This window comes from Protomyctophum bolini, assembly GCF_963924005.1.
Source record: "Protomyctophum bolini genome assembly, chromosome: 10".
In the NCBI taxonomy this organism is placed as follows: domain Eukaryota; kingdom Metazoa; phylum Chordata; class Actinopteri; order Myctophiformes; family Myctophidae; genus Protomyctophum; species Protomyctophum bolini.
This window is the reverse complement of record NC_137871.1, coordinates 35,803,725-35,829,582: the sequence shown is the minus strand read 5'-3', so window position 1 is coordinate 35,829,582 and position 25,858 is coordinate 35,803,725. Positions and strand designations below refer to the sequence as shown.

At 43.1% G+C, this 25,858-nt stretch overlaps 2 protein-coding genes across 2 annotated transcripts; one reads left to right on the top strand and one right to left on the bottom strand.

The window, feature by feature from the left end:
* Positions 1 to 1,603: 1,603 nt before the first annotated feature.
* LOC308323050 (dolichyl-diphosphooligosaccharide--protein glycosyltransferase subunit MAGT1-like) lies at positions 1,604 to 15,059 on the bottom strand. Its single transcript, XM_080774648.1, has 10 exons — positions 14,928 to 15,059; positions 13,125 to 13,294; positions 10,645 to 10,762; positions 10,158 to 10,298; positions 9,834 to 9,974; positions 8,816 to 8,905; positions 7,346 to 7,409; positions 5,010 to 5,084; positions 4,661 to 4,751; positions 1,604 to 4,265 (listed from the first exon to the last, which is right to left on the bottom strand). Exons 1-10 carry the CDS (start codon positions 15,015 to 15,017, stop codon positions 4,250 to 4,252), a joined length of 996 nt encoding a protein of 331 aa, XP_080630774.1. The 5' UTR covers positions 15,018 to 15,059; the 3' UTR covers positions 1,604 to 4,249.
* A 281-nt stretch (positions 15,060 to 15,340) lies between these two features.
* Positions 15,341 to 25,388, top strand: sil1 (SIL1 nucleotide exchange factor). Its single transcript, XM_080773229.1, has 12 exons — positions 15,341 to 15,522; positions 15,941 to 16,065; positions 16,445 to 16,583; positions 17,267 to 17,372; positions 17,472 to 17,577; positions 18,458 to 18,544; positions 18,748 to 18,843; positions 19,201 to 19,322; positions 20,053 to 20,149; positions 20,293 to 20,457; positions 24,539 to 24,703; positions 25,180 to 25,388. Exons 2-12 carry the CDS (start codon positions 15,964 to 15,966, stop codon positions 25,381 to 25,383), a joined length of 1,389 nt encoding a protein of 462 aa, XP_080629355.1. The 5' UTR covers positions 15,341 to 15,522; positions 15,941 to 15,963; the 3' UTR covers positions 25,384 to 25,388.
* The last annotated feature ends 470 nt before the right edge of the window (positions 25,389 to 25,858 follow it).

The following is a 25,858-nucleotide window of genomic DNA, read 5'->3' as shown; positions in this document are numbered from 1 at the left end:
ACAGTAATTTAACCGGTTGTGTGTAGTCCTGTTTGTAGAATGTATAGTACTGAAAATAAATGGTGCACATACTATATGTGGATTGAGGGGTGTAATAATTAATTGATCTAATAAAAATGATTAAAAAAAAGAATCGATACTTAATTTCTGTTCAAATTTTAAATGTTCTCTCATTTTCAAAATATAATTATCTGTGTGTTTTAGAACACAGCAAAAAAAAGTTAATGAGGCTTAATGAGATGACATAATGGGGAAAAAAAGAAAGAGTGCAATCAAGAAGTGCATAGGGAAGGCCTGAGAGCATAAAACAAAACAAAACTTCATACTACTTCCAACATTTGTTGGAGAAATAATGTAAGTAAGTTCACTCACCTCACACAAGTCCACCTACTGGGTATTATATCCAATAGTAAAAGTCCCCTATCTTTTTTTACAGTCAATGTTTGTGGCCTGATGAGCGAGAAGAAAATGAGACACTAATTCTTGCTGCATTCAATAGTTTCGTCAAACACTTCACTCTGAATTAAACTTTTAAACCTATTAAACTCAATATGTGTAGGTATAGTACCTTTTACCCCATAAAGCATGACACCACAGCAATGGGTCATCTCATCGTAACCAATCGTGCCAATTCAAGAAGTCATTTTTTAAGAAGAGGAAGTTGTGGTGGTATCAGAGTCACAAGATTTGGGTGGGGGAGACGTCGCAACAACATTTCACTGCTTGTGCCATCAGTTGGTGACAAATAAAACCTTTCTTAGTGATGATCTCGTCACTCATTGAGATAGAGATAAAAATAGTTGATGTGTGAGGTTTAGCACAGAATGCTCACCAATCCTTTAACATACTTGCATAAATTAACATACACATACAGTGCCACATTGAAGATCCCCCAAGGCTTGGCAGAGCAGAGCCGATACATTTAAACTGTGGCCATAGCATTTTAACAAGAGTAAAAGTCGTCTTCCTCAGAGACATGAACAAAGAAACCCCCTGGACACAGCAGATTATTCCGGACATTACTCAGCCTGAGTGACTCAGGTCACCATAGTGATAGTTAACCCACATGACCTTTGCTTTCTAATTATCTAGACAAGTCAAGACTGCTTAGTTTAAGATGCAAGATGGAAACCTTATCTTCATAAATGCTCATGTTACTTAGACAATGGCACCATTTATATGTTTGTCTGTCTCATTGGTGGGCAATGAGAGTACAGACTGTTCAGAAACCTGCCTAACAATGATATCGATGGGGATTCCAATAAAAAACCTACAACCTATACAGTATATCTCTTCCTGGAAATGTACCATGCTATAACATAAGCCATTGTTCCTTGCCTTGAAAGTTGAAACATAAACATAAAAAGGTTGAAATGACCAAACCTGCCTAGCAATGATGTCACTGGTAGGGACAGCCGTCCTCTGAGACAGAATAGAAAGAAACATTATTTTTAGCATGAGCATTAGCGGGGACCAAATAGGAAGCAAATAAATCAAATAATGAATCTTCAAAAATAGCAAATAGCCTGAAATGTTTGACATAGATTGAATTTATGTTCACGTTTGGCATCGCCGCCCGTCAGAGAATTACAAAAAACTTCAGGCAGTTTAAGGCACTTTAATGTCAGAAAGATTCACCTGAGACCACATATTCATCTCTCTCTGCACATGAATATACAAAATAATATGCATACCAACACTTTGTGCACAAACTCACATATATACACACAGAGCATGAGAATGTGGCCCTCGTTACACCTGGTATTAACACCTGCCCTCGTTCACTAGAGGACAGGTCAACTGCACACACAGTCACACACAGACGGTAAAATGCCTCCCTCCCCTCTCAATAGGTTTTAGTTGAGCTGCAAATATGAAACCAATGAACAGTATTAAGAGCTTAATTGTTACTAAATAAGATCCAGGTTCTTTTTTCCATTTCCTGAAAAGTAACGGATTTTCGACAATTTCCAGACGACAGCGACGATAACAGAAAAAACTGCTCCATACAAATGAATGCCCTACTTAATCACACTACAGCGTCACGCAAAAAGTAGCCGATATATCTGCTACTTTTGCCACTTTCAAAATTTGAATCCTGAAAAGCAACAGTTTGGGACACCCGGCAAGAGGCGATGAACTACTATAGCGTATGTCCTGCTGGTTTTGAAACCCGTTTAGAATGATAATATAACATACAGGACTTGAGGGAAATAACCCCCCCCCCCCCCCCCCCACCAGAGGGCGCTGTAGCCGTTCACGTATGCACACTTCTAGGTTACACCTGGTCGAAGATGCATTTTGTTTGTGGCATGGAGTTCAAACGTCTAACTCACAGGAAGTACAGATATATAACCAGGAAGTGCAGCCAAAAAGAAAAAGTATGACGATCAACACAAGATTGCAACTTAAGTCAAAACATATTGAACTCAGTCTTTTTAAGGATGCAAATAGGGCAAAATAACTGAAATAGAAATCTTAAATGAGAATAATATATGCCAAGGATTGGGCAATATGGACAATTATACAACAGGTACAGTAGGCTCTCTACCCATGCTTAAACTAGCATGGTGGAACATCTAGCCCTGGGACTAATCCAATCACTCTGCAGTCCACACCAGAGCAGACCATATATGGCACAGCTGCACCACCAGTTAGATAGGATTACCTTTAAATCCCGGGGGCCCCCCAGTTACACTGTAACATCCTCAGTGTTTACGATATCTCTGAGAGTGACAGAGCCGTCAAAGAGTACATTTGGACCACTGGTGATCCCCGGACCAGACGCTGAGAAACAGTAATGTACAGGAATAGCAGGTGCAAAGTGGGCCATACAGAGCCCAGAGTCATTACCGTTCGCCATGAGTCATTATTACTGATGGAGAAAGAGAGAAGGTTTTATGAAGTGCCAACAATGAGGTTCTAAGAAATGCCACTTCTGCGAGTACTGGAGAAAGAGTGAAAGCAGGGGTGTTGCGTTTTAAAAACATGATATTTTGTCTGTCAAAAAGTGCTAAATCAATTCGAATTCATTTGAAGAAAAAAAGCGGGGAGGGATGTATATTTTTATTCGTTTCAGAAAAAGACTAAAACTAAATTGACGGCATCGGTATCAGCATTAACGCACCACTCTAAATGGCCTCAGTTTTAAGGGCGATAACATTAACATTTATTCGCAGTTGATGTAGTTTACAAGTTCGACACAGCAGCAGTATGTACAGACGCTGTGTTAATGAACATTTACGCCAAATTTAAATCCATGGCGACAACGTCGTCTCACAATACTCTCAGCATTCATTCATACATTAATGTGAATTTAAGACTATTTAAGAAAGTTTGAGGACCTGCGGACACTTATCAGCTGAATAATGCACACATTTACCAACGTCAAACGACGGGCCCCAGTGTGTACAGAAATACCAATCACCCGCAAGTAAACAAAATGATGTTGACAAAACTGAAATTGAACCCCCCTCCCCCCCTCACTAAATTCAAGAACAGGATTCAAAAAGCCCTTTTGGCAGAACATAATAACATTCTATTCATAACCATCCTATAATAAATAATTGCTAATAAGCTAACAGGAAATAAATTGGCACTTCTCTATACCTGCTGAATTCAAAGTGATCTGGCCTGTGGTGTTTTTCTTACAAGGCATAGATGCAGAGTTATGCTTCTTGCTGTTGCTTCATGGTGCAATCAATCAATCAATCAATCATTGGCTCTTTTTTACTACAAAACATAACCCAGAACCTTCCATGACCACGAAACAGTGAAGTTCTGTGACGTTTACATTTCTAATATAACCACAGCCCCCCTTGAAGGGGGGCTCTTATAAAAGAAAACGGATGAAAATAATAATAATTAAAAAATAAACTAATAGTTGCAGAAAGGTACGAGCTTGTAGATCTGCAATTTTAGAAACAATTTGAAGTTCTGGCCTGGTTACCTCCTGAGCAGCAGACCCCAAATTAGGGAGGAGAACCTCAAGTGAAACGGAGCCGTACCGCATGGAAATAAACCCAGAACCTGTGGTCCACGGTGTGGTGACACGACGCGGCCCACTTGGTCGTCGGAGTCGAAAAGGGCCATTGGAGCTTGTTGGGGAAATGGGCCGAGCGCTGAGCTACCGTTGGTTTAGACGTTGAGGAGATCATCGTAGGTCGTGAAGGCACTTGGGGAGAACCACCCGTAGAGATGTCGACACTTTCCTCAGACCGGATGACGGCTGCATGGCTGCTGGACGAGTCTAACTCATCAGGAAGCTTCCACACACAAAACAAAACACTTAATCAATGGAAAAACCACAGCACGACTTCATCCAGTCCTAGATATAACCAATTAAATAAGATATGTCTGATATTGTGTCTCATAATTCATCATACATACAAATACATACAAGACCAATTCATGCTTCGAGCACAACGAAGGATTCGAAAACACTTCCGGGGTCATTGTTACACCTACTGTACTGTACCCAGGGCGGCTCCAGTTGCACCACCTGACACTAAGTTCAAACTTAACCTAGTTATTAAGCTATAACTACGTAGGCTACCCTTTTTAAGTTGCTTTATTCAATATTATAAGTATTAATTTTAGGTAACGCCCCTTCTATCCAATAGAAGCCCATACGGCATCAAACTCCGCATTAGACTCATACCTGTAGGGGTATCCGTGGTACTTTGCTCTGAAAATGGACAAGAGCCAACTGAAGAAAAGCATCACCAGACCAATACCTGCAACACACATTACTGATGCGCGCACACACGCGCGCGCACACACACACACACACACACACACACACACTTAGGAAACTCGACAATACATGTTTCAGGATACAAATGTATATGTGGCGATGGCATTTACAACACAAACTAGGTTGCAATGGTTTGCCTAGAATCTGTATTTAATCACTTTAAACTAATACAAGAATAAATAAATACATGTTTTAATTGTATTGTTAAAAGATGTGTGTGTGTGTGTGTGTGTGGGTGTGTGGGTTGACATACTCTTCCTCTTCCCAATATCCAGGTCGGAGGTGGCAGCCTCACACAGCAGCACTATTCCCATGGTAACGGCAGCATCTGACACCCAGGGTCAAAGGTCAAACCTTATAAAGTCCATGAACACTTGTGACCCACCTTGTGACCAACACTAAATCATTGGAATTCGTTTTTTCATGTCATATGAAATAAAAATAAATGCAGTTTTTCTCCAGCTGGAGGCAGCCCCTCAGTCACATTCCATCGACTATAGCTACAAGATGAATGAATGATTGTCTTCTCTTAGGTGCGGAAACTTAGCACAGTATTGCTCGGCCAAGAGCATCGCATGTCCCCGCGCTTCGGACCTTTGGTGTGTCGGAAAAGCGTGCGCACCCCTAGAAGTTGTCATCAAGGATCATAAGTAAGCTAAGAACCTAGCATCCGACTAACCGTAGAATATCTGTAAGGTGAAGCTATGAGTATAGACTATAGAGTGCTATGTCTACATAAACAAACATTTAAATTACATAAATTAACCTTTGCATACGCATTACGCCTACGGTCGTCGAGGCTAGTGCTAGTGCTACGGCATGTGCTATGCAGTGTTGGGCAGTAGCTAGCTACAAGTAGCGAAGCTACATAGCTTACTACATTTATCAGTAGCTTGATGGTAGCTTCACTCCTTTTGAACCAAGTAGCGTTTTTTGTAGTGTAGCTATTTTTAGACCCAAGTAGTGACGTAGCTTTCAACAAAAGCTACAAAGTTACAAATTTACTGTTAAATAAAGTTTTGTGGGGGGAAAAAATCCCTGGAAAGAAATCCATGATTGGTTGGTTTAGATAAGAAGAGTCTGACACAAACAAACAGGCCACCCGCATTCTCTAGTCCAGGTGTTCCCAAACTTTTTTGGACCAGGTACCCCTTTTGGGGTAGATATTTTTCCAGGTACCCCCTCATCCTCGCAACACGGATAACAATATATTTACAACCACAAGCAGTGTTTCCTGCAGGAAAAAGCTTTGGTGCTGGGCACAGGCCGCAATTTTGATTAATTAATTAATTAATTAGATTAATACATTAAGATTAATTTGTATTATTGCTCTTGTATTGCTATTGGAGACACTGGGGGGACACTGGGGGACACTGGGCAGGCACTGAGGAGGCACTGGGTAGACACTGGGGAGGCACTCAGGGGCACACTGGGGAGGCACTGGGAAGGCACTCGGGGGGCACACTGGGGAGGCATTGGGGAGGCACTCGGGGGGACACTGGGGAGGCACTCGGGGGGACACTGTCTAAATGTATACGTCTAAATGTAGACGTCTAAATGTAGACGTCTAAATGTGTACGTCTAAATGTAGACGTCTAAATGTGTACGTCTTCTCTTATGGGGGTCCCTGGCATATCTTTTCAAATGGGGGTCCACTATGTAGTGTCAATTTGGGGGTCCTTGACATGAAAAAGTTTGGGAACCACTGCTTTAAACACTTTAGCACTTTATGAACATGAACAAAATAGATGGGTCCCCCCTGGAACTCCCTCAGGTACCCCTGGGGGTCCCCGGACCCCACTTTGGGAACCACTGCTCTAGTCTAAATCCCTGTCTCTCAGCTGGTGCGCAAATGGCTAGGCTGTGGCAATAATAATATAATTTTAAAAAAGAACAAAAAATAACTAAAATCGTTCATTTTTTGGAACCATGAACTTTAGTTCAAAATGTTGAATTATGAACTGAATTAGTTCCTTTAAAAAAAATTAACTGTGAACTGAACTATAGTTAATAAAAAAAAGAACTTTCCCAACACTGAACACATGAATCAGCCACACCGCAAGGTACATTAATACAAGTAAATGTGAAAAAGTTGACACCAAAAGCCTGACAGAGGGCTTGTTTCCAGTTTGTTTTTTAATAAACAACCAAACTCAGCATTTTTGCCTGCCTATTAGGCTATTTGTTCGGTGGAAACTTGATCATGAAGTTGATAAAAAATATTTAAAAAAAAAGTAGTGTCCATGTAGCTAGCTACTTTTGCCATGTAGCTTATAGTGTAGCTTGCTATAATTATCTGGGGATAGCTTTGTTGTAGTTGAGCTATATTTAATAGAGAGTAACTGGTAGTGTAGCTTACTACATTTTCCAAGTAGCTTGCCCATCACTGGTGCTATGTGCTAACTCACGGTTTCAACAAACGGTATTGCGATTGTACGACCTACAGGAGTTATATAGACTAAAACGTGATTCGGGCTGTTATAGCGGCCAATTTGAAAAGACATGGACAGATGTGCAAAAACATGAGTCCTCGGCCTGGCGGAGACAACAAAGACTTAAATATAAGATTAAGGTAGTGGTGAAGGATACTGAAGACCAGAACGATGTGTGTCTCTGCTACGAACTGAGCCTGACTGCTGCCATGGATGTAACTCTGAAAACACAAAGGAACAAATAAACATCCCTCTTTTCTATCAGTGGTTGGAAAAGAATACTCACATTCTTTCACATTGTGACGAAGCACATTTGAATGTTCTTATGCTTTATTTTCGCTATATGCATGTTATTATTTATGTGAAGAAAGGTAACATGTGATGCTAATTATTTAAATATTATCCTCTATTTCACAAGTATGGTAATGGACCTTGTACAGGGGTGAGTGACAGCTGTCAGTGATTGGTTGATTGTCACCACCCAAGGTTACGAATAGAGGGAGTGACACACGGGGAGGGGGAATCGCAAACCAAACAGAGTGCAGGCCTGCACGGGGAAGGAAAGGAGCTTCAGGCGCCAGACAGCGTTTACAGTACGACCGCGATTTAAGGTGTAAACAAGCTTATCTGCAGCTGACTGGGCATCACGGGTGCCGCTGCCGAGAGGGATCGGAGTTGGAACGGAGGATAACCAGCCGGTGATTGGAGGCTATCAGGGCTACTACTGCTACCGGTGAGACCGTATCGAGGTTGTTCTGTGTGGATTGGATTACAAATATAGGGGTACCCCGAGCATTCTGATATTTACTTTGGACCGTTTTTTGGAGCAGAGGAACTTTTCTTTGCGTCGGAGGTTTGGGACAGTTGTATAGACTCATTTTGAGGGGAACGACGGACGCGGACATTATTCTCTGCTGACTTTGGGGGGGTTTGGGAAGTAATTATTGTTTGTGGGTTTAAGTTTGTATGCCTGTATATTGTATTTAATAGGGAAAGAGACAGGGAGAGGCGTTACTAGTGAATTGTACTGTCTACCGTTGATTCGGTCAACGGCTATGTCTGGCTAACTCTATATAAATAATTCTGAATATAACCCTACGATCCCGCTTAATTTTTCCTTAGTGATATTTTGCCTTGCATGAGTGAAGGGAGATTGTTACAACATTCATCAATACTTTGTGACACGTACATTTGTAGATCTGCTATTTCAGCTTTTTTTCTTTATCCATTTTGGGTGGGAACCCCTTTTGGTGTTTTAAGCATTACCTTATACTTTAGCTATTGGAAAATAGAAGATCTACAAGCTCATAGCACGGCACCGAGCTCTTTTTGAAAAATCGTGAAAATGTGCCTCAAATCTTTGACAACGGTATATATTCTTTCAGAGTTTCAGTTTTTAACTCAAATCTTTGCTTCCCTGGAACCCTTTGGGTCCCTGGAACAACATATTTTCAGATGGGGGTCGGCGGCATATTACATATAATATTTGGGGTCCTTGACATGAAATACATGTAAATGGGTTAATGTATGAACATTTTTCAACATGGAAACGATGACAAACTAATTGCGATTAGACGATCATGTAATAATTGTGACAGGCCTGTACAGCCACCAGGCAGCAGCTTACCACTTGTCCAGTGTTGGGGTTCTTGTGTGCATAGGGTGGTCCCCTGATGTGGTTCCACATCTGCCCCGAGGTCATGATTAGGCAGAAGCACTGCAATGTCACACACACACACACACACACACACTGGGCATAACCACTGACACCTATACAATTGTGTGAAATGTATTTCATTTAACACAGTGCACGTGACTGCCATCTACTGGTGAAATGGGTCCAGTGCAGTCATATTAGGCAAACGTCATTACTGGATATTTATGGGTGTGATCTGTCATCTGTGATGCACATTTGAGTTTGACTTTATTTTCAATAAAATGTGCTCTACAAAAGTTGACTGGCAGATTTATTTAGTAGTGCTGTCCAACGATTCAAATCTGTAATGGAGGCAAAAAAGAGAACCATTCTTTCTGTCAAGGCAGCTGACACGGAACGAAGGCACACATGTAGGCACAAACAATGCGTCCACTTGGACAGCAGTAGTATTTAGATTTAGGTTGACATGGTTCTGTTACAAATTGAGATTATATACAGGTCAGAGGGTGTGCTTAGGCATTTAATGGGTTACCTGGTTGTTGTTTGCATCAACAAGGACAGGGGAGGATGTCGCACTGTCGGACAGTATAAATGTGACACTTTGCCTTGTTTACAACATTTTCAACGCTGATGAAGGCCCTTGGGCGAAACGTGTTCGTTGTGGTGCTGCTTGCAGCTTACCTTTCCCTTGTAAAGATGAAACAATAAAGTTCCTTAAAGGACTCCGTGAGTGCTGGTATTCTCCTTCTTCTAAAGTGTTTCCTGACCGTGCACCCGGTAAAATGTTCCAAGATACAGTGGAGTTGTGCGTGCTTCGCTCTTTTCAAAATGTGCTTGTGCAAAATGTGTCACGGGTCTATTTTTGCTGTTTTTGAACGACACTGCTGTGCGCCAAATTAACGCTTACATTTGTGCTTCTCGACAAAAAAAGTGTGTTGTGTGAGTGTGTGTGTGTGTGTGTGTGTGTGTGTGTGTGTGTGTGTATTACCAGTGCAGCGAAGGCCCAGACATTCTTGTTGAAAAGGAACTCTAGGTTGTGACGTCGAAGATAGGCCAGTCCACCAATCACAGCCAAGAGGAAGCCCAAGAGAAGGGGTCCCGCGTAGTTGGGAGGACGAATCACACGGATCTACACACGCACAGTTATGTTCACTAGTTGTAAAATGTTGACATTTCTTGAAACTTTTAGTCTATAATGACATGGACAAAATGAGGATCGATTATGATTCCATTACTTTATTAAAAGATTGATTCTCGTTCGATTGACTGTTGCACCCTTAGATCAATATTTGAGCGCTTGCTTCGTACTTACGTGTATGTCCATCCTGTCTGCCACCCATCTGGCCAGCTGCTCAGCTGCAAAGCCCCTGAGTTGCAGCTCAAAGGTATCCGCTCGGCGAGGTTTCCCCTTGGCTGGGAAATGCAGGAATGTTGGGGCAGAGTTCATGTTCAGCTGGAAGAGAAAGATTGATTGCATTACATTACATGTAACATAATGAATATTTTTTAATTTTCAGATTGCCTATATAAGGCCTCGCAATCAGAAATCGCACATATGATAAATATACTAAGAAATTACTGACATATTTAATAATTTTACACAAAATAAACGTGACGCATTGTAAGCTTGTAGAACTGCTATTTTGGCTTTTTAATGTTTTATTTTGACGGTTATGATGATTACGCCAAAAATAATTGCGATTATCTCAAATAATTGCGACAATTAGACAATTATCTTCATCATCAAAAATATTTCCAAGGCATCGGAAACTGATGGAACAATAAAATCAGAACCTCACCATCTGAAAGACGTCAGAGCCCTCGTCAAAGTCCACCGTCGCAAAGAAGACTTTGTTGGTGAAGGCAGAGGAGTATCGCCAGGAATTAGCCAGCACCTGAAACTCTTCATCAGCTTGTCTGAAATATAAAGAATAGACTTAATGGTACTACAATACCAAACCTTAGTACTCACAGTGTTTGTGATGGGGTCTCTGGAATTATTGTCAGATGACTTGAACATTCATTGAATATCATCTTAGCCCGTAGCACTTGCACTAGCCCCGGCAACCTTACAGGCGTATGCAAAGGCTAAACTTATGTAATTTAGATAGCATATTATGTAGACCAGTGGTTCCCAAAGTTGGGTCCGGGGACCCCCAGGGGTACTTGAGGGAGTTCCAGGGGGGACCCAGCTAAATCATCATTTGGAACCAAATGGACCCTTATGGGTCTGTAACTCTGAGAGTGTACAAATGGAACCAAATGGACCCGTTAGGTTAAATTAACATTGATTTTACAATATAAATTGGGGTCTCAGAGATAGAAATCCCATTAAATAGTACAGATATTCTACTGTTAGAAGGATGTTAGGGTCCTAGCCTCTAAAAAAAGGAAGCAACGACTCCCTGACACCCCTTCTTAAATGTCTCAATGACATTAAGGACTGGATGGCTCTCAACTTCCTCAGTGTAAATGAAAGAAAAACAGAAGTCATAGTGTTTGGGCCTAGTGGCCACGGTGTTGTACCCACCGACCATGGTCCCCTGCAGACTTATGCCAAACCGGTTGTCTCTAACCTTGGGGTCAAATTGGATAATGCACTAAAACTGGACAAACAGGTAAACGCTGTGGTTAGCTCCAGCTTTGATCACCTGAGGCTGCTTGCCAAAATGAAGTCTGTGCTTTCTTTTAACGATTTTGAACGTGTCATTCACGCTTTTATCTCCACTCGTTTAGACTACTGCAATGCACTGTATGTTGGTTTAAACCAGTCTTCCATAGACAATGTGGCCACAAGGAAGCGGGCCACGCTCATATTTTCTGGTCTTGTCCTAAAATTCAGAAATACTGGCAGGATATTCACTCCACTTTGGAGACCATTCTGTGTTTTGAGATACCTCTGTCTGTTTCTTTTCTACTGTTGGGAAATATCCCTGAAGAGTTTCTAACACATGATAAATATTTAATCAAGATCCTCTTAGCATCAAGTAAAAAAGCAATCACACGACGCTGGTACCAACAGGACCCACCAAGGAAAGATCAATGGATGGACATTTTGAGGAACTGTATTCTATGGAAAAACTAACATTCATACTGAGACTACAAGAGGATAAATTCTATAAAAAATGGGAAAAGTGGAATCTCTTCTCTCAGCCTAGCGATATTGCAATAGAATTTCAATGAATGTTTATTGTAATATGAAAAATGCAGCCTTTTTTTCTTTTACTTTTTGTCATTTTTCTTTTCTTTTTCTTTCCCGTATTGTCTTGTTAGTTGAGTTTTTGTTTGTGTCTGTTCTTCAATAAAAATTAAGTGAAAAAAAAAAAAAAACAGTCTTCCATGGCACGTCTACAACTGGTCCAAAATTCTCCTAACTGGAACCCGGAGGCGTGACCATATTACACCTGTTCTGGCCTCCCTTCACTGGCTCCCTGTCCGTTTTAGAGTTGATTTCAAGATTTAATTGTTTGCCTTTAAATCACTGAACGGTCTTGCGCCGCAGTATCTCTGTGACCTTATAGAGGTTTACACTCCCTCATTGCTTTCTGCTGGCCAGTTGAATCTTCAGGTCACGTTGAAAGACCAGAGGTGCCTTTTCTGTCATAGCCCCCAAACATGTGAAACTGGCCCCCACCATCGAGAATTTTAAATCTCGCCTTAAGACCCACCTGTACACCTTGGCTTTTAATTCTGTGTAAGAGTTCTGTGTTTTTCTGTGGCTTTGTTGTAATGTGTCCCTTTTCTACTGTGTGGTTTGTTGGTGTCTTTTGTTATAGTGTATTTAGCTTTTAACTTTCTGTACAGCACTTTGTAACCCTTGAGTTGTGAACTGTGCTATATAAATAAAGTGGATTGGATTGGATAGCTTGCTTATGTTATGCCCCTTGATAACTATTTATATGTATTTGATTGATGTATTACCATTTGTTGTTCTTGCTTTACTGTAAATCGCTCTGGATTAAGAGTGTCTGCTAAATTATAATAGCCCTACTGTATTTCTTCCATTTTGTTTGTTGCCACAAGGCTATATATACTGTGTGTATATATATATATATATATATATATATATATATATATATATATATATATATATATTTGACCAATTTATTTAGTTATTTCCACAGATTAAAAAAGGAAAACCCACTTTGTTTTGGCTCCAACGAGAACAAGTAAAAATTGACCAAAGATAATCAGGACTATGATTTTTGCCATAATCGAGCACCCCCAACAGTTATACTGTCAAATAGCTTTCAGGCCAAACTCGGGTGGTATTACGTACTTGCAGACGCCACACTGCCTCTGTGGCTGCAGTGCCGTGAACATGATGACCATCGAGTAGTTTCTGGGCGGCGCCTTAACGAAGCGACGGAACTTCTCTCCGTTCATCCTGATGACGGAACGTTTGGACGCCCACTCCATCATCTGACCCACCTTCTCCGACAGCAAAGACTGAGGGTGACAACAAACGAGAGACAAACATTAGAAAAGGTCGAGCTATATATTCATTGATGTCCGGAAGAAACCACCTAACTCCATTTTTGAGGGGCGCTAGACCCTCCTACATCCAGCTTTTAGTTACCGGCCACAGTTTGTTTTAACCCATTTAGGCCTGACGTCGAAATAAAAAACACGTTCGCTCTGAAAGAATATATATATTCAAAGATGTGTGCCGCATTTTCACGGTTTTTCAAAAATAGCAGACCTACAAGCTCGTAGCGCGCCACTCGGTGGCGCGCTACGAGCTTGTAGATCTGCTATACACCTTGATGACGGATCTGACCGTGTACTTAAACACATCGGTGCAAATGCGAGCTGAATACTGAACAAATCAGATGAATTGAGAATGGAGGACCCTGTTGTAAACAAGTCTTGAAAACTAAATGAATAGGATGCAACTCTCCAATAACGCTCGGTAGAATCTGCACCTGGCACATGATGAATCCATTCTCTTTGGATCAAATAGTAATCTCAGCAAGGCAGACGGCTTCTCAGTTAAAGTGGGTGACAATATTATCACACAAAGATGTTATCACACGAAGATATATAATATTACACCACCAAGATACCCATGTACCTGTCTAAATACTAATGTCAACGAAGTCCACACCCATAACACCAGAGGGAGTTCAACAAACCATGTGCAACCCAGATTCGGCACAACTATTATTACTATTATTTTCGCTCCTATGACACCAAAATGTGGAACGCCCTACCAACAGTCATTAAGACATGCAAATCCCTTGATTCCTTCAAAACCGCTCTCAAAGGGCACCTACTGACAGCTGCAATTCGAAACTGGCCCCAGTAAAATCTTAATCCCCCACCCACCCCCTTTCCCCATACTGTATGTTTTTTTCCCTTTTTACCTCCTGATGATTTCCTGTTTTTGACTATATAGAAGTGTATATTTGTACGTCTCTAAATGTTATGATGAATTGAACAAGGTGGACCCTATTGTAAACAATGCTTTATGGTGTTATGTCGTCCACGGTCCACAGTTAACAGTTTTGTATTGAGTTGTGCTTGAAATGTACCGTCTGTAATTCTCCAATCTGTTAATAAATACTTAAATCAATCAAAAACGTGCGCTTTCTTCCTACCCATTCTACATACTGTGAAATTATATGAAAATGTCAATTAATATCCAAAAATGACCCCTTCCCAATATACTTGTTGTCATTGTGTGTATTATTGTACATGTATGTATATTACAGTGAGTGCATGGCCATCAACTATTCCAAATGAGCAAAGGCTGCAAAGCCCAGATAATTCTTAAAACGTTACTTCCTTGATCTGATGTCTTAAAAAAACAGAAATGGATAGGAAGATAGATTAACTTATCCACATAACATTCACCCTTATATTCATTATTAAATGCTACCCAATGCATCATTGCAAAGTGAACGTTGTCGAGAATGAAGACTTTATTATTATCATAATCACGTAACGTTAGCCAACATCCTATGTCGGTTAATGTTTAGTTTAGCTTAGCATCAGTGACCACACAAGCCACAATGTAAACTGCACTTGAATTGCTATGAATAACAATAATAACAAAAATAAATAAATCGTTTTAATCTACCTCTTTATGCACCTTCTTCTGTGCGTCAGAAGGAGGGGCGCCATTGATAAAAAACAGCAGAAATAAAGCAAATAAAAGTTTGTGGAACATCTTTTCCAACCACCGCCGTCACACACACAAGCCTAAATGACTTATGCTCTGTCGTACTGCGGTCGCGAGTGCCTTAAAATAGCCGATATACAAGCTCACAACGCGTGGCGGACGCCACGCGTTGTGAGCTTGTAGATCTGCTATTTCTTTCCGCGCGAGCGACCGTCGTACGATCAGGCTTTGCTTTACGCTACTGCCGCAACGAGACTCCTGTCACTTTCCTATTGGTGGGATTTCATTCAATGAGCAGTCGGCATCTGGCTGTCGCTGCTCATTCAGCCAATGAGCAGGCTGTGTTGAAATGACAATTGACATGTGGTGTGTGCGGAAGAGTTTCTACTGTTAACGCCACATCTGTTGTGTTTAATATAAATATAACACATAAGGCACTAATGTCTTATTATCTGTTGTTTGAGAAGAGAAAAAGAAGACTTTGTTGTTATTTTTATTATATTATTAGTGGCATTTACCCTTTTGTAACGTTGAAGAGAGGTCACTGAAACAGGTGAGTGAGAAAGAATATCTATATGTATAGCCTATATATTAATATTGAATAACACACGTTAAACTTCTTTCTCGTGCCTGATCAGCAGGTTCAATTTGAACCTCTATAGTCAGGTTCAATTTGAACCTGCTGATCAGGAGAAAGTTAGTGTTATGTGTTATATTGTTGTATATGTGTGCTGATTTCTTCTTTCTTTCTTTTGTTTCCATAGAGATTAGAGAAGTGTATAATTATATGTATGTCTTTAAATGTTTTGATGAATTTGAAAATGAGGACCCTTATGTAAACAAGTGCTTTTTCTGGTTTTATCCTCTTAGCAGATTTTGTATTGACCTGTACTTTCCTTGAACTGTACGCATTCTACAAACTGTTAATAACATTTTCAATCAATCAATCAGATGTCATTTCAATGTTTCAGTCAATTCAGGCACTACTACAACGATGAGAGCCAATTGTAGTACGAGAGGATTGTTTGATGGGTTGATATGTGCCTTCATGTTCCTGCTTTGTTGTCGTCTGTCCGCCACCACCGTCCGCCAAAAGGTGAGACAGTCGGTCGAGGAGTGTTTTTCATGCAAAACAAAAGCTTCCAATGGATTGAGGCAGAATCATGAAAACCGCCTAGTTTGAACCGTCACATGCTACTTAAATGTTGCCTGCATATATAGGTTATTAATGGCACCCCAACTTTCAGCAGCTGTCACACATTCTCCTAGGGAAACTGAATTTCAATTTTTGTGAGATGTGTTACTAGACACCTTTACAAACACATTGGTGAAGAAATGTATTGGTACGGAATTTATTGATTTATTCCCTGATTATACATTGTTCTGTTCAAATTGGGTGAAGCGCTAAAATGCCATTGTGCAAAGAAAGGATGTGTAACGTTTTCCTGTGTGTTCCTTCCTTCCTTCCTGTGAAGCCTGACTCCGCCTTGACTGTGGTGGAGGGCGGAGACGGAGGTGGAGACAGCGGAGAGGATGCAACAACCGCAACAGAAGAGGAAGAATCAGACCTCAAGGTGGTCCAACCTACCAGCGAGTGGCAGACCCTCAAACCAGGTAATGGCGTGACATTTGAAATTCATGTTCTGGGGAGAGCGTTTTCCCCGACTGCCACTCAAAGTGGCTACTGGCCAATCGCAGTGCGTCCTTGCACAAGCCGTATAGAGTTTCGACTGGCGCGGTAATGGCATCAGTGCGTCTCAACCTTTTTCGAGCCTCTATATTTCGAACAATCTTGAAGGGCCACCTCCCTACAAACATTATGTATATATTTATTATAAATGATAAATAAATAATATTTTTAATTCATGTTTAACATTAATTAACTAAAAGCCAGTTAAAGTGGGTTCTCTCTCCTAAATGTCCCAAGTCGTCTGTTCTACGGCCTTACTACTACCCTTCCTGTTTCCACTTTCCACTAAATATCTTGGCCAAAAATAACCGATCTACAAGCTCACAATGTGTTGATATCCTCTTACCTGGTCATTAACTTTCCTGGTCGCCTGATATGATTGATATTCAATCGGGGGCGGGCGCTCAGATCGGTGAACCAATAGGATCCACCGCCTGTTTTCGCTTGGCGCCCGCCCCTCTAGACCAGAAACCACACAGGCTGGGCCAGGCTATTGTTTGTGTCTGTAACTGTGTGTTTGGTACACTAGGAATATCTAGGGGGGCAGTGCCACAAGGTTCCCATGTTAACCGTCTGTTTGGTACACTATGAATGAATGAATATGTAGGGGAGGCAGTGCCACGAGGTTCCCACGTCCGGCTAAACCTTCAAACAGGCCAGAGAGAGGTGCGACAGGGAGAGGAGCAGAGGAAATACTCGGCACGCAAACTCAGGTATAGGATTATCTTATCTGAAACACTGTTTCCACCAGTTTACTTAAGTAAAAGTATCAATGCTGCAATGTAGTTATATAAATACTGTGCGTGCGCCAGGCAGAACGTGGAGGAAGGCCAGCATCGTTCGTTCAGCACTGCTGAGCTGAAGGAAGCCCTGCAGAAGATGGAAGCGCTGCATGCAGAGAACTCGGACAACAATGAGGTAACAACACCTGCTCTATATAACATTGATTCTAGTGTGAGCACTGAGCGGACACCAACACACAAGGCACTGATCAGATTGGGCCACCACGGCCGTTTATTGGGATAAGTGCGCTTTTAGGCGTGCGGCATTAGATGCAACTCAAAAATGTCTTTAAACAACAGACCTCTTCTCTGGCGCCCGTCACACGGGCAGGATAGGGCGGTTAGTTAGGGTCCTTTTCCCTAACTGGGCTTAGTGCGCCCTAATATACAGACCACACTCTGTCCCCGGGTTTGACAGGTACTTCTTTCCCTGGTCAATATTCTCCCAGGGGAAGTGGAACTCTCGTCGTTATCGATTCGTCTGGGGCAGCGGGTGACCTATACAGGAGGAGAAATAGGCTTTTAGTATCACGCTCATATTAATGTAGATATGCCTGGTGCGAGAGGATGGGTGAGATATCGCTTACCGCCGAGCATGCCCGAACTGTCCCTGTCAGCAGTCGGTGGGGAATGAGCGCAGAAGCAGACAGTCCTTCCCTTTTAACCTTCCCTGGAAGGTGGCGCACTTGGCCTTGAGCTAATAGGTAGACGGGGTAGTACGTCTGCTCGATGACGAGGCCGAGTAGGCGTGTTCTCCTTGGCTGCGTTCTGCCTCCTCCCCACTGGCTGTCTGGGCTACTACTATGCTCACCTGGCGGCTGGTTGCCTAGTGACACCCCACACTAGACATTTACATTTGAACCAAATGGAAACTTAACCCATTTTGACCTGAGATCAGATTCTAAAAATGTCTTCTACATCCTGAAAGTTTTCTGAAAAATCTATGTTTCTATGTCAGTCGTTCTTCGAATTTTCTAAAATAGCAGACTGGCTGCGACTCTGTGTTTGTACTGTAGGACACGGTGAGGTCTCAGTTCCGCCCCCTGGAGGAGCTGAAGAGAGACATGGCCGACCTGGACATGCTTGTGGAGACTGATGCTCAGGTCAGCCAAAAGTCTACAAAGTATTGCTTCTTCTTTTAAATAATATTTTAGTGAAATAGACTTCGCTGGACTTCGCTCTAAACATACATTAAAAATCCCATGATACTTGGCTAATCTTCCAAAGAGCCATGTATTGGAGAGGCGCTATAGTTAATTTTTTTATGTGTGTGCGCGTGCGTGCGTGTGTGTCCGTGTTAATGCAGATTCTGAGCCGCCTGCTAGCTCAGTTTCGCAGCACCAACATCACCACAGAGAGACAACTGAAAATCCTGCTGGAACTGGAATACCTGGTGCATCAGGTACACTTCATGGCATGCACACACATACACACAAACACACACACACACACGCGCACACGCACACACACACACACACCCACACACAAGCTCTATATTCTGGTAATAATGATAGGGCTGTAATCATAAGCATTTTTTATCATTTTAACTAATAGTTCTTCCAACCTAGACGCATCATCATCAGTGAATCATGTACCCTGGGTTCACTGGGTTGTTTCGGTTCCTATCAAGACACCATCGCCCAGGCGACCCAGCTTCTGTGTTCCGTGGATCCAACTAACCCTTAATAAGTGTATATCGTGTGTGTGTGTGTGTGTGTGTGTGTGTGTGTGTGTGTGTGTGTGTGTGTGTGTGTGTTAGGTGGATAATGCCCAGACGTTGTTCTCCATGGGAGGTCTTCAGATCATGTTAGATTGTCTGAACAGTTCTAACTACCAGCTACAAGAAGGTTCTGCGTTTGTTCTGGGATCTGCTCTGTCCAGGTAGGAAGAACCACCGCCAATGAATGCATTAATATAGCGCTTTTTATCCAAGGCGCTTCACATAGATTGTACATTACATTCACCCATTCACACACTGAACCATGCAAGGTACACCGGGAGCAATTTGGGGAGTCTTGCTCAAGAACGCTTTGACACTAACTCTGGGGGAGCCTGGAATCGAACTGGCAACCTCACGTTCCCATCTGACCACTCTACCGGCCACTCTAGCCCTGAGTAACTGCCGCCCACCAATCCTTTGACCCTATTAGTTACCTACTTCAAGTGTTGCGCAAAAGTAGCAGAATTGCTGATCAACAACCACACAAGTTTTCGCCTTGTGATGTGTTGTGAAATGGTGCTTCACGATTAATTTAATTGATAGAATTGATTGATTAATTGATAGAAAGATCACTAAGAAAATAATCGATAAAAGGGTATGCACATGCATAAAGTGAGTGTAACGTCGTTTAATGCAATCGGAACAGAATTTTCTGTTTGGTTGTATTGGCTGTCAAGGCCAGAAAGTTCCTGCATAACTGCCGGGTATGATGATGATGTTATGCGCGTACCCTCAATTATTCAATTATTTTTGTGCCAAATCACAACGACTTCCATTTGACCCTTACCGGTCTATTGGTTCCATTTGTACACTCTTCAGTGGGCGAAGATCTCTGGCTGTCTGGAGACACTAATCATGGCATAACAATAATATTGTTCCTTTGTCCTGCAGTAACCCAGTAGTCCAGGTGGAGGCGGCAGAGAACGGCACCCTCCAGAGGTTGCTGACATTGCTGGCCACTCCAAGACCCCATAGTGTTAAAAAGAAGGTACAGACACTCATAGTGTTAAAAATAATTAGAAAGAAAGTTATTAGCAGGAGTGCAAGAGTTAATCAAACTAAAGAAAAGAAAATCGTCAAGCTTGTAGATCAGCTATATATAATAATAATATGTCCTGTCTCTGCACTCAGGTTCTGTTTGCAGTGGCGTCCCTGTTACGTCACTTCCCGCACGCTCAGAACCACTTCCTGTCACATGGGGGGCTGCAGGTCCTATCGGAGCTGTTCAGAGGAGAAGGGGGCGAAGGTCTCCGCGTTCGTATCATCACGCTGCTCTACGACATGATCAGTGAGAGGGTAAAAACCCAGCCAAATATGCATTTACATCATTCAACTCATCAGTGAAAGGCTAAAGCCCAAACCACTTTAGTTTAGACATACTATTGGTCCGACTGTCATTAGACCAACAACCTACCTCAAACCCTAACCGCAAGCACTGCATGTCGGTCCCTTGGTGTGTCTATAATATGTGCATGCCTTGTGGTTTACCTTTAAAAAACGCCAAACAGACACGTTGGTGTGGTTTGGGTTTAAGGCCCCGAACCCATGAAGCAATAGGCCACAAGTTATTTACTTTTATTTTTTGAGGGGCAATGCACAGCTTTGTGTGCGCTGTGTGTTTGTACCACAGAATGTGATGATTTTTATTGGCTGAGCGCGTAATGTGATGTATGATAATGTATGATGATAAGAGCGCCCCTCACTTCACATGAGTGTGATTTCAAACAGCTTTTGTCCCCACACGTCTCAAGATTTGCCATTGATAATGAACGGAGAAATTAGGTCAAATGTCCACTAAATATGACGTAAATTAAACATCAAAACATTAAACGCCATTGACATTGAAGGGAAAACTTACGTCATATGTAAACGAGCAAATCGGCCAACCAATCACAGGCGCTTGGCCAATAAGGGACATCACATACATTCAGTTGTCATCTCAGTTGTCTTCACCTGTTTGAAATGTTTACGTCATATGTAAACGAGCAAATCAGCTAACCAATCACAGGCAACAGGCAGATGATCCGATGAGAACACCATTGACAGACAACGGCTTAAGCCAATCAGCGTAATAAAAATGAGTGTCGTCATCTCCAGCTATTTAAAGAAAAGACGCTGTGAAGAGAGCCCACAGAAACAGAAACATGGCCAGCGAAGTACCCTTTGACACGAGCATTGAGGACGGTGGGGTCGGTCATCGGAACGCCCACCAAGCATTCCTCAAAGCAATCGCCGATGGTCTCTCTGCGATAGCCCGTTCGCGGCGCCCCATCATGTTGGAGACCTTCGACGGGACGGATCTTCTGTACTTCCCCTGTTTTGTGCGGATCTTCGAAAGCCACTTCGGGGACGAGACCATGGTAACAGACTCCGAAAGGACGCAATACCTCAACCACTACACGTCGGGAGAGGCCAGGAACGTCATACAGTACTGCCTTTGGGACCCAGACCCGAGAGGTGCGTACAGAAAGGCGATGAGGAGGCTCCAAGACCGCTATAACAGCCCCGCTGTCGTTATCGCAGCGCTTACCGGCAAAGTAATCGGCCTGCCGCCAGTGCGAACGGGCGAGGACTGCCACATCCTCGTGCAGGCCGTCGACAATCTCGACGCCAAGCTGGAAGAACTGGGACGCGACCGGTCCGTATGCGTAACCTTCAACCCCGTCACCCGCGACATCCTCCTGAAGCTACCCCGCTGGACGCAGAAACTATGGGCTGAGCACAACCTCAAGCTCCAAGACACGGGTGAACCCTGCGTCACCTTCCACCACCTGGTGTGCTTCCTGAATCGAGAAGCGAATGTAATGACGGAGCTAGAGCGCATCCGCCATCGCCATGACCCCCAAAATGACGACCTTCCACCCATCCAAAGACGCTGCCCTGAAGACCGCAGGGCGTAGGGTGACCACACGTCCCTCATTTCCAAAACCTTTCAGGCATCCCACAAAATTGAGACCCTCTCCCACATTGTGACTGGCAGGCATCACTGTTCAAATTACCTATTAGTTAGTTAGTCCCCTAGTTGGTTTCAAGTTTTAAATCTCTCCTCCTGCAAGATGTGTTTTAAGCATGTTAAAATAACATGAGAAATATCACCTAGGCTACAGTATCAAATCGGCCATACCACCCATGACCAAAATTAGCATTCAAAAAAGAATCACACCCGTGTGACTCTTATCATCATACATCATCATACAGTACATCACATTCCGTGCTCAGCCAATCAAGTCTTTGCTATGGGGTGATCTGCCAATCACAAGCCAATGTTTGTGTTCACACAAACCCAGAAAGCTGGGCATAGGAGCGGCTAGCGCCCCTCAAAGATGTGACATGTCAGAGGGGTTTAATAACAAAAATATATATAGCAAGCAGCGATAAGACGGGACCAAGCAATTAGCCCTTTTAGGCAGCTCAACAGTGCCACTTTAGGTCACCCAGTGTTAGTTCATTTTTGTTCTGATGAAAAATCTGATGACAGAGCTTACTGGTCAAAGTCACAGATGAGTCAAGGTACATGTGGAAACAAGTGCCATGGCTTTTGGCTAAATGAGACACGAGTTATGCCTGTTCAAAGGTTTAATTTTCAAACTATTGCTAGCGCCCCCCTTTGGCCAATTGGAGTGAGACTGGTTTCAGTGCTATGTGGCATGAGCCTCTACCATGCTGTAACATAAACATGTGATACTGCATGTATGTATTTAGGAGCAGAAGAAGAATTTTCATAAAACTGCAATGTTCATTGGCTCATAAAACTTCATTTTTTCTGGGCGGGAACCACTTTTGGTGGTAGCATTATGCTATGCTTTAGCTATTGTGGAGTCTGTCAGGTCTCGCCACAGTGGGAGGGGCGCGTTCCCCTGACAACCAGACAAGCGGCGACACGGCACACCCACGGCCGTGTCATAGACGCAGTGTTCTACCCCAGAGCAATCTTGAATCAGCTGCGCCTAATTCCGACCGCCGCCCTGGTTAGCAATTAAGGACAGCCGCAGCCTGTCAGCCGCGCCCTTTATAAACAACCTGCGCACCTAGCAGTATCAGATCCCTGCTACACACAGACGCTCGCGCAGCATATGCCGTCCACTCGGCGTTGGATGGTAAGTCCACACTCCTCTCACTTATGGACTCTCACGTATGGACTATGTTTATTGTTTGATCGTTTGTATCACCACTCAATTGCTCTCTTATATTCTCACATCACCAGGCTTGTAGGAGTGGGGCTGGAAGCACACGCAGGAGCGTGTGCCCCCCATAGACAAGTATACACGGAGAGCCGCCTGCATACTAGAGACCCACCTGGCTCGTATCGGGGACGAGTGCGGAAGACGGGACCCCCGTATGGAAACGGCAGCTCCACAGCTCCATAAGGTCGCAGTAAGACAAACCGTTCACTATCTATCACCCGTGTTATTAAGAAGAGGCACTCATAGTGGCAAATGAGCAGCTAAGGATAATAACGAAGATTGTGAATGAAGGAAGTCACCCTGTCGATGCTAAATGAAGACTGTGAATGAAGAGTGTCACCGTGGTGTTGTACACTGAAGATTGTTGAAAGAAGATAACCCCGTAGAGACTAATGGAAGCTAGCAGGCTCTAGATAAAGTGTCACGTCCACCCTGTGAAAGAAGACAGGCCCGTGTTATGTTTATTTCACCCTTTGAAGAGACTTTAAGTTGGCTTGCTCCGCCAGGCCCGGTGAAAGAAGACCGTTAGAAACTAGAGCGCTTACTTTGGGTTAACCCTCTGACTGCCGTTGTCGTACCGACACGGCCACCCAGTAGATAGAGAGAAATAAGAATATAAATGCTTGTGTATCTTCCTGTGGGCCGAGCCTAAGGGGCCCTCCGTACCATCCCCGCCCGGTACCATACCAAGTACTTTTACTCTAATTACTCACCACCCCGTATCCGAGTACTTCTACTCTAAAGTACTCTTCTGTGCCTTGTGGATAGAGAAAGATACGCACCCCCTTACCTACCTCCGGGGGAGCCTCCGGGCCTCCTCTGGACCCTGGAAAAGCAGAAGAGAAAGAGTTATACAAATGTCTAGTTGGTAGACTGCCTAGACCGGGAGTCTCAGGCCCCAACTTTGTACTTACCTTATGCTCTGACCGTATGCTAACATCCCCTCTCATCCTCTGCAGTGACGACTCCCGCCTCGGAACCGGGACCTCATGCAAAGAATAATAACTGTTTGAGTTCTGTTTGTGCCACTGACTTTGTTTGAGCCTTTTGGAGAAATAAAGAAAGGGGCGCCCTCGTGTGTCTAACCCCTGATACTGCACTCTGAGTTCTATTTCCCACCCGACCTCCCACACTATTGAAAAATTAAATAAATGGATTAGTAATGAACCGTTGTACCGTCCTTTCCATTGCAGGAGGTGGTTCTGCAGGCCGGCATGGAGCCCATCCCGGACGAGGCCCACGAGGAGCGCCTGCGTCAGTACTCCAAGGTGCCCCTGCAGCCTCAGCTCCTAGAGGGAGGATGGTGCACTCTGGTGCCAGAGCTGCTGGACTCCTCCGAGCACGACTGGAGAGAGAAGGTGCGTGCCAAATAAATATATGGATGCCATTATATTGTCTTGGTGGTTATTCTATCTATCCATTACTTTTTTTGATTCATTGGATAATCGAGGGGAATGTGTGTGTGTGTGTGTGTGTGTGTGTGTGTGTGTGTGTGTGTGTGTGTGTGTGTGTGTGTGTGTGTGTGTGTGTGTGTGTGTGTGTGTGTGTGTGTAAAAATTGAGCAAATCTTTGAATATACAGTATATATATTTTTAAACGAACATTTGTAACTCAAATCTTTGCTTCTGGGGGGGGGGGGTCCTTGGAACGAAATATTTTGAGATGGGGGTCGGCGGACATGAAATACCGATATAGCAACATGTTTTTTCAGAAAACAGTTTAAAAGACACTTTTTCGGTCTCCGGTCTTCATTGTATGCCCTGTCCTATTGCAGACTTTTAATCGGTATTCGGTCTTAGTGGATTCATTGTATGCTCTGTCTGTCCTATTGCAGACTTTGCGGACATTGTTGGCGATGGCTCCGGTGTGTTTGTCTCAGTATCGCTCCGACGGAACTCTGTCGTTCACGTTGGGCGTCCTGAGGGGCCAGTACCAGGAGCTGGTCCACACAGAGAGGAACCTGGGAGAAGAGAACGGCTACTTTGGCGAGATACTCGATCTGCTCGACACACTGGAGTTCAAATTAAAGTGGCTTTAAACCTGCCTGACTGACTGCTATGTGCCTATATATATATATGATTCTCATCAAAACCATCGTGGAAATGAATCGACTCACTCTCGAGGACGTGGGTTGTGAACATTTGATGTTGTTGATCTGGTTTTGAGGTTAACTGGTGTCACTACCAAGTACCAAATGACACATTAAAGTTCTGCACAAAATGTTGGACCTGCTGGAAATGTTCTCAGACTCAATTCTGCGTGCTGAGTAGGGCTGCACGATGAAAGAAATTGCCACTTTGATTCATAAATGTCCACGCACCTGAAATGGCACATCTACAAAATCACAATGTGTTGCATTGTGTGACATGTCTGCCTGTAGATCTATGTTCTTGAACTATACATCAAGTTTAAAGCAAAATGCCTTGCCTTGAGTTAACTCCAGATATTGGTGAGGAGATATCTTCAATAGAGTTTCCCTGTTGATTATAAATTGATCATCTCTACATTGACCT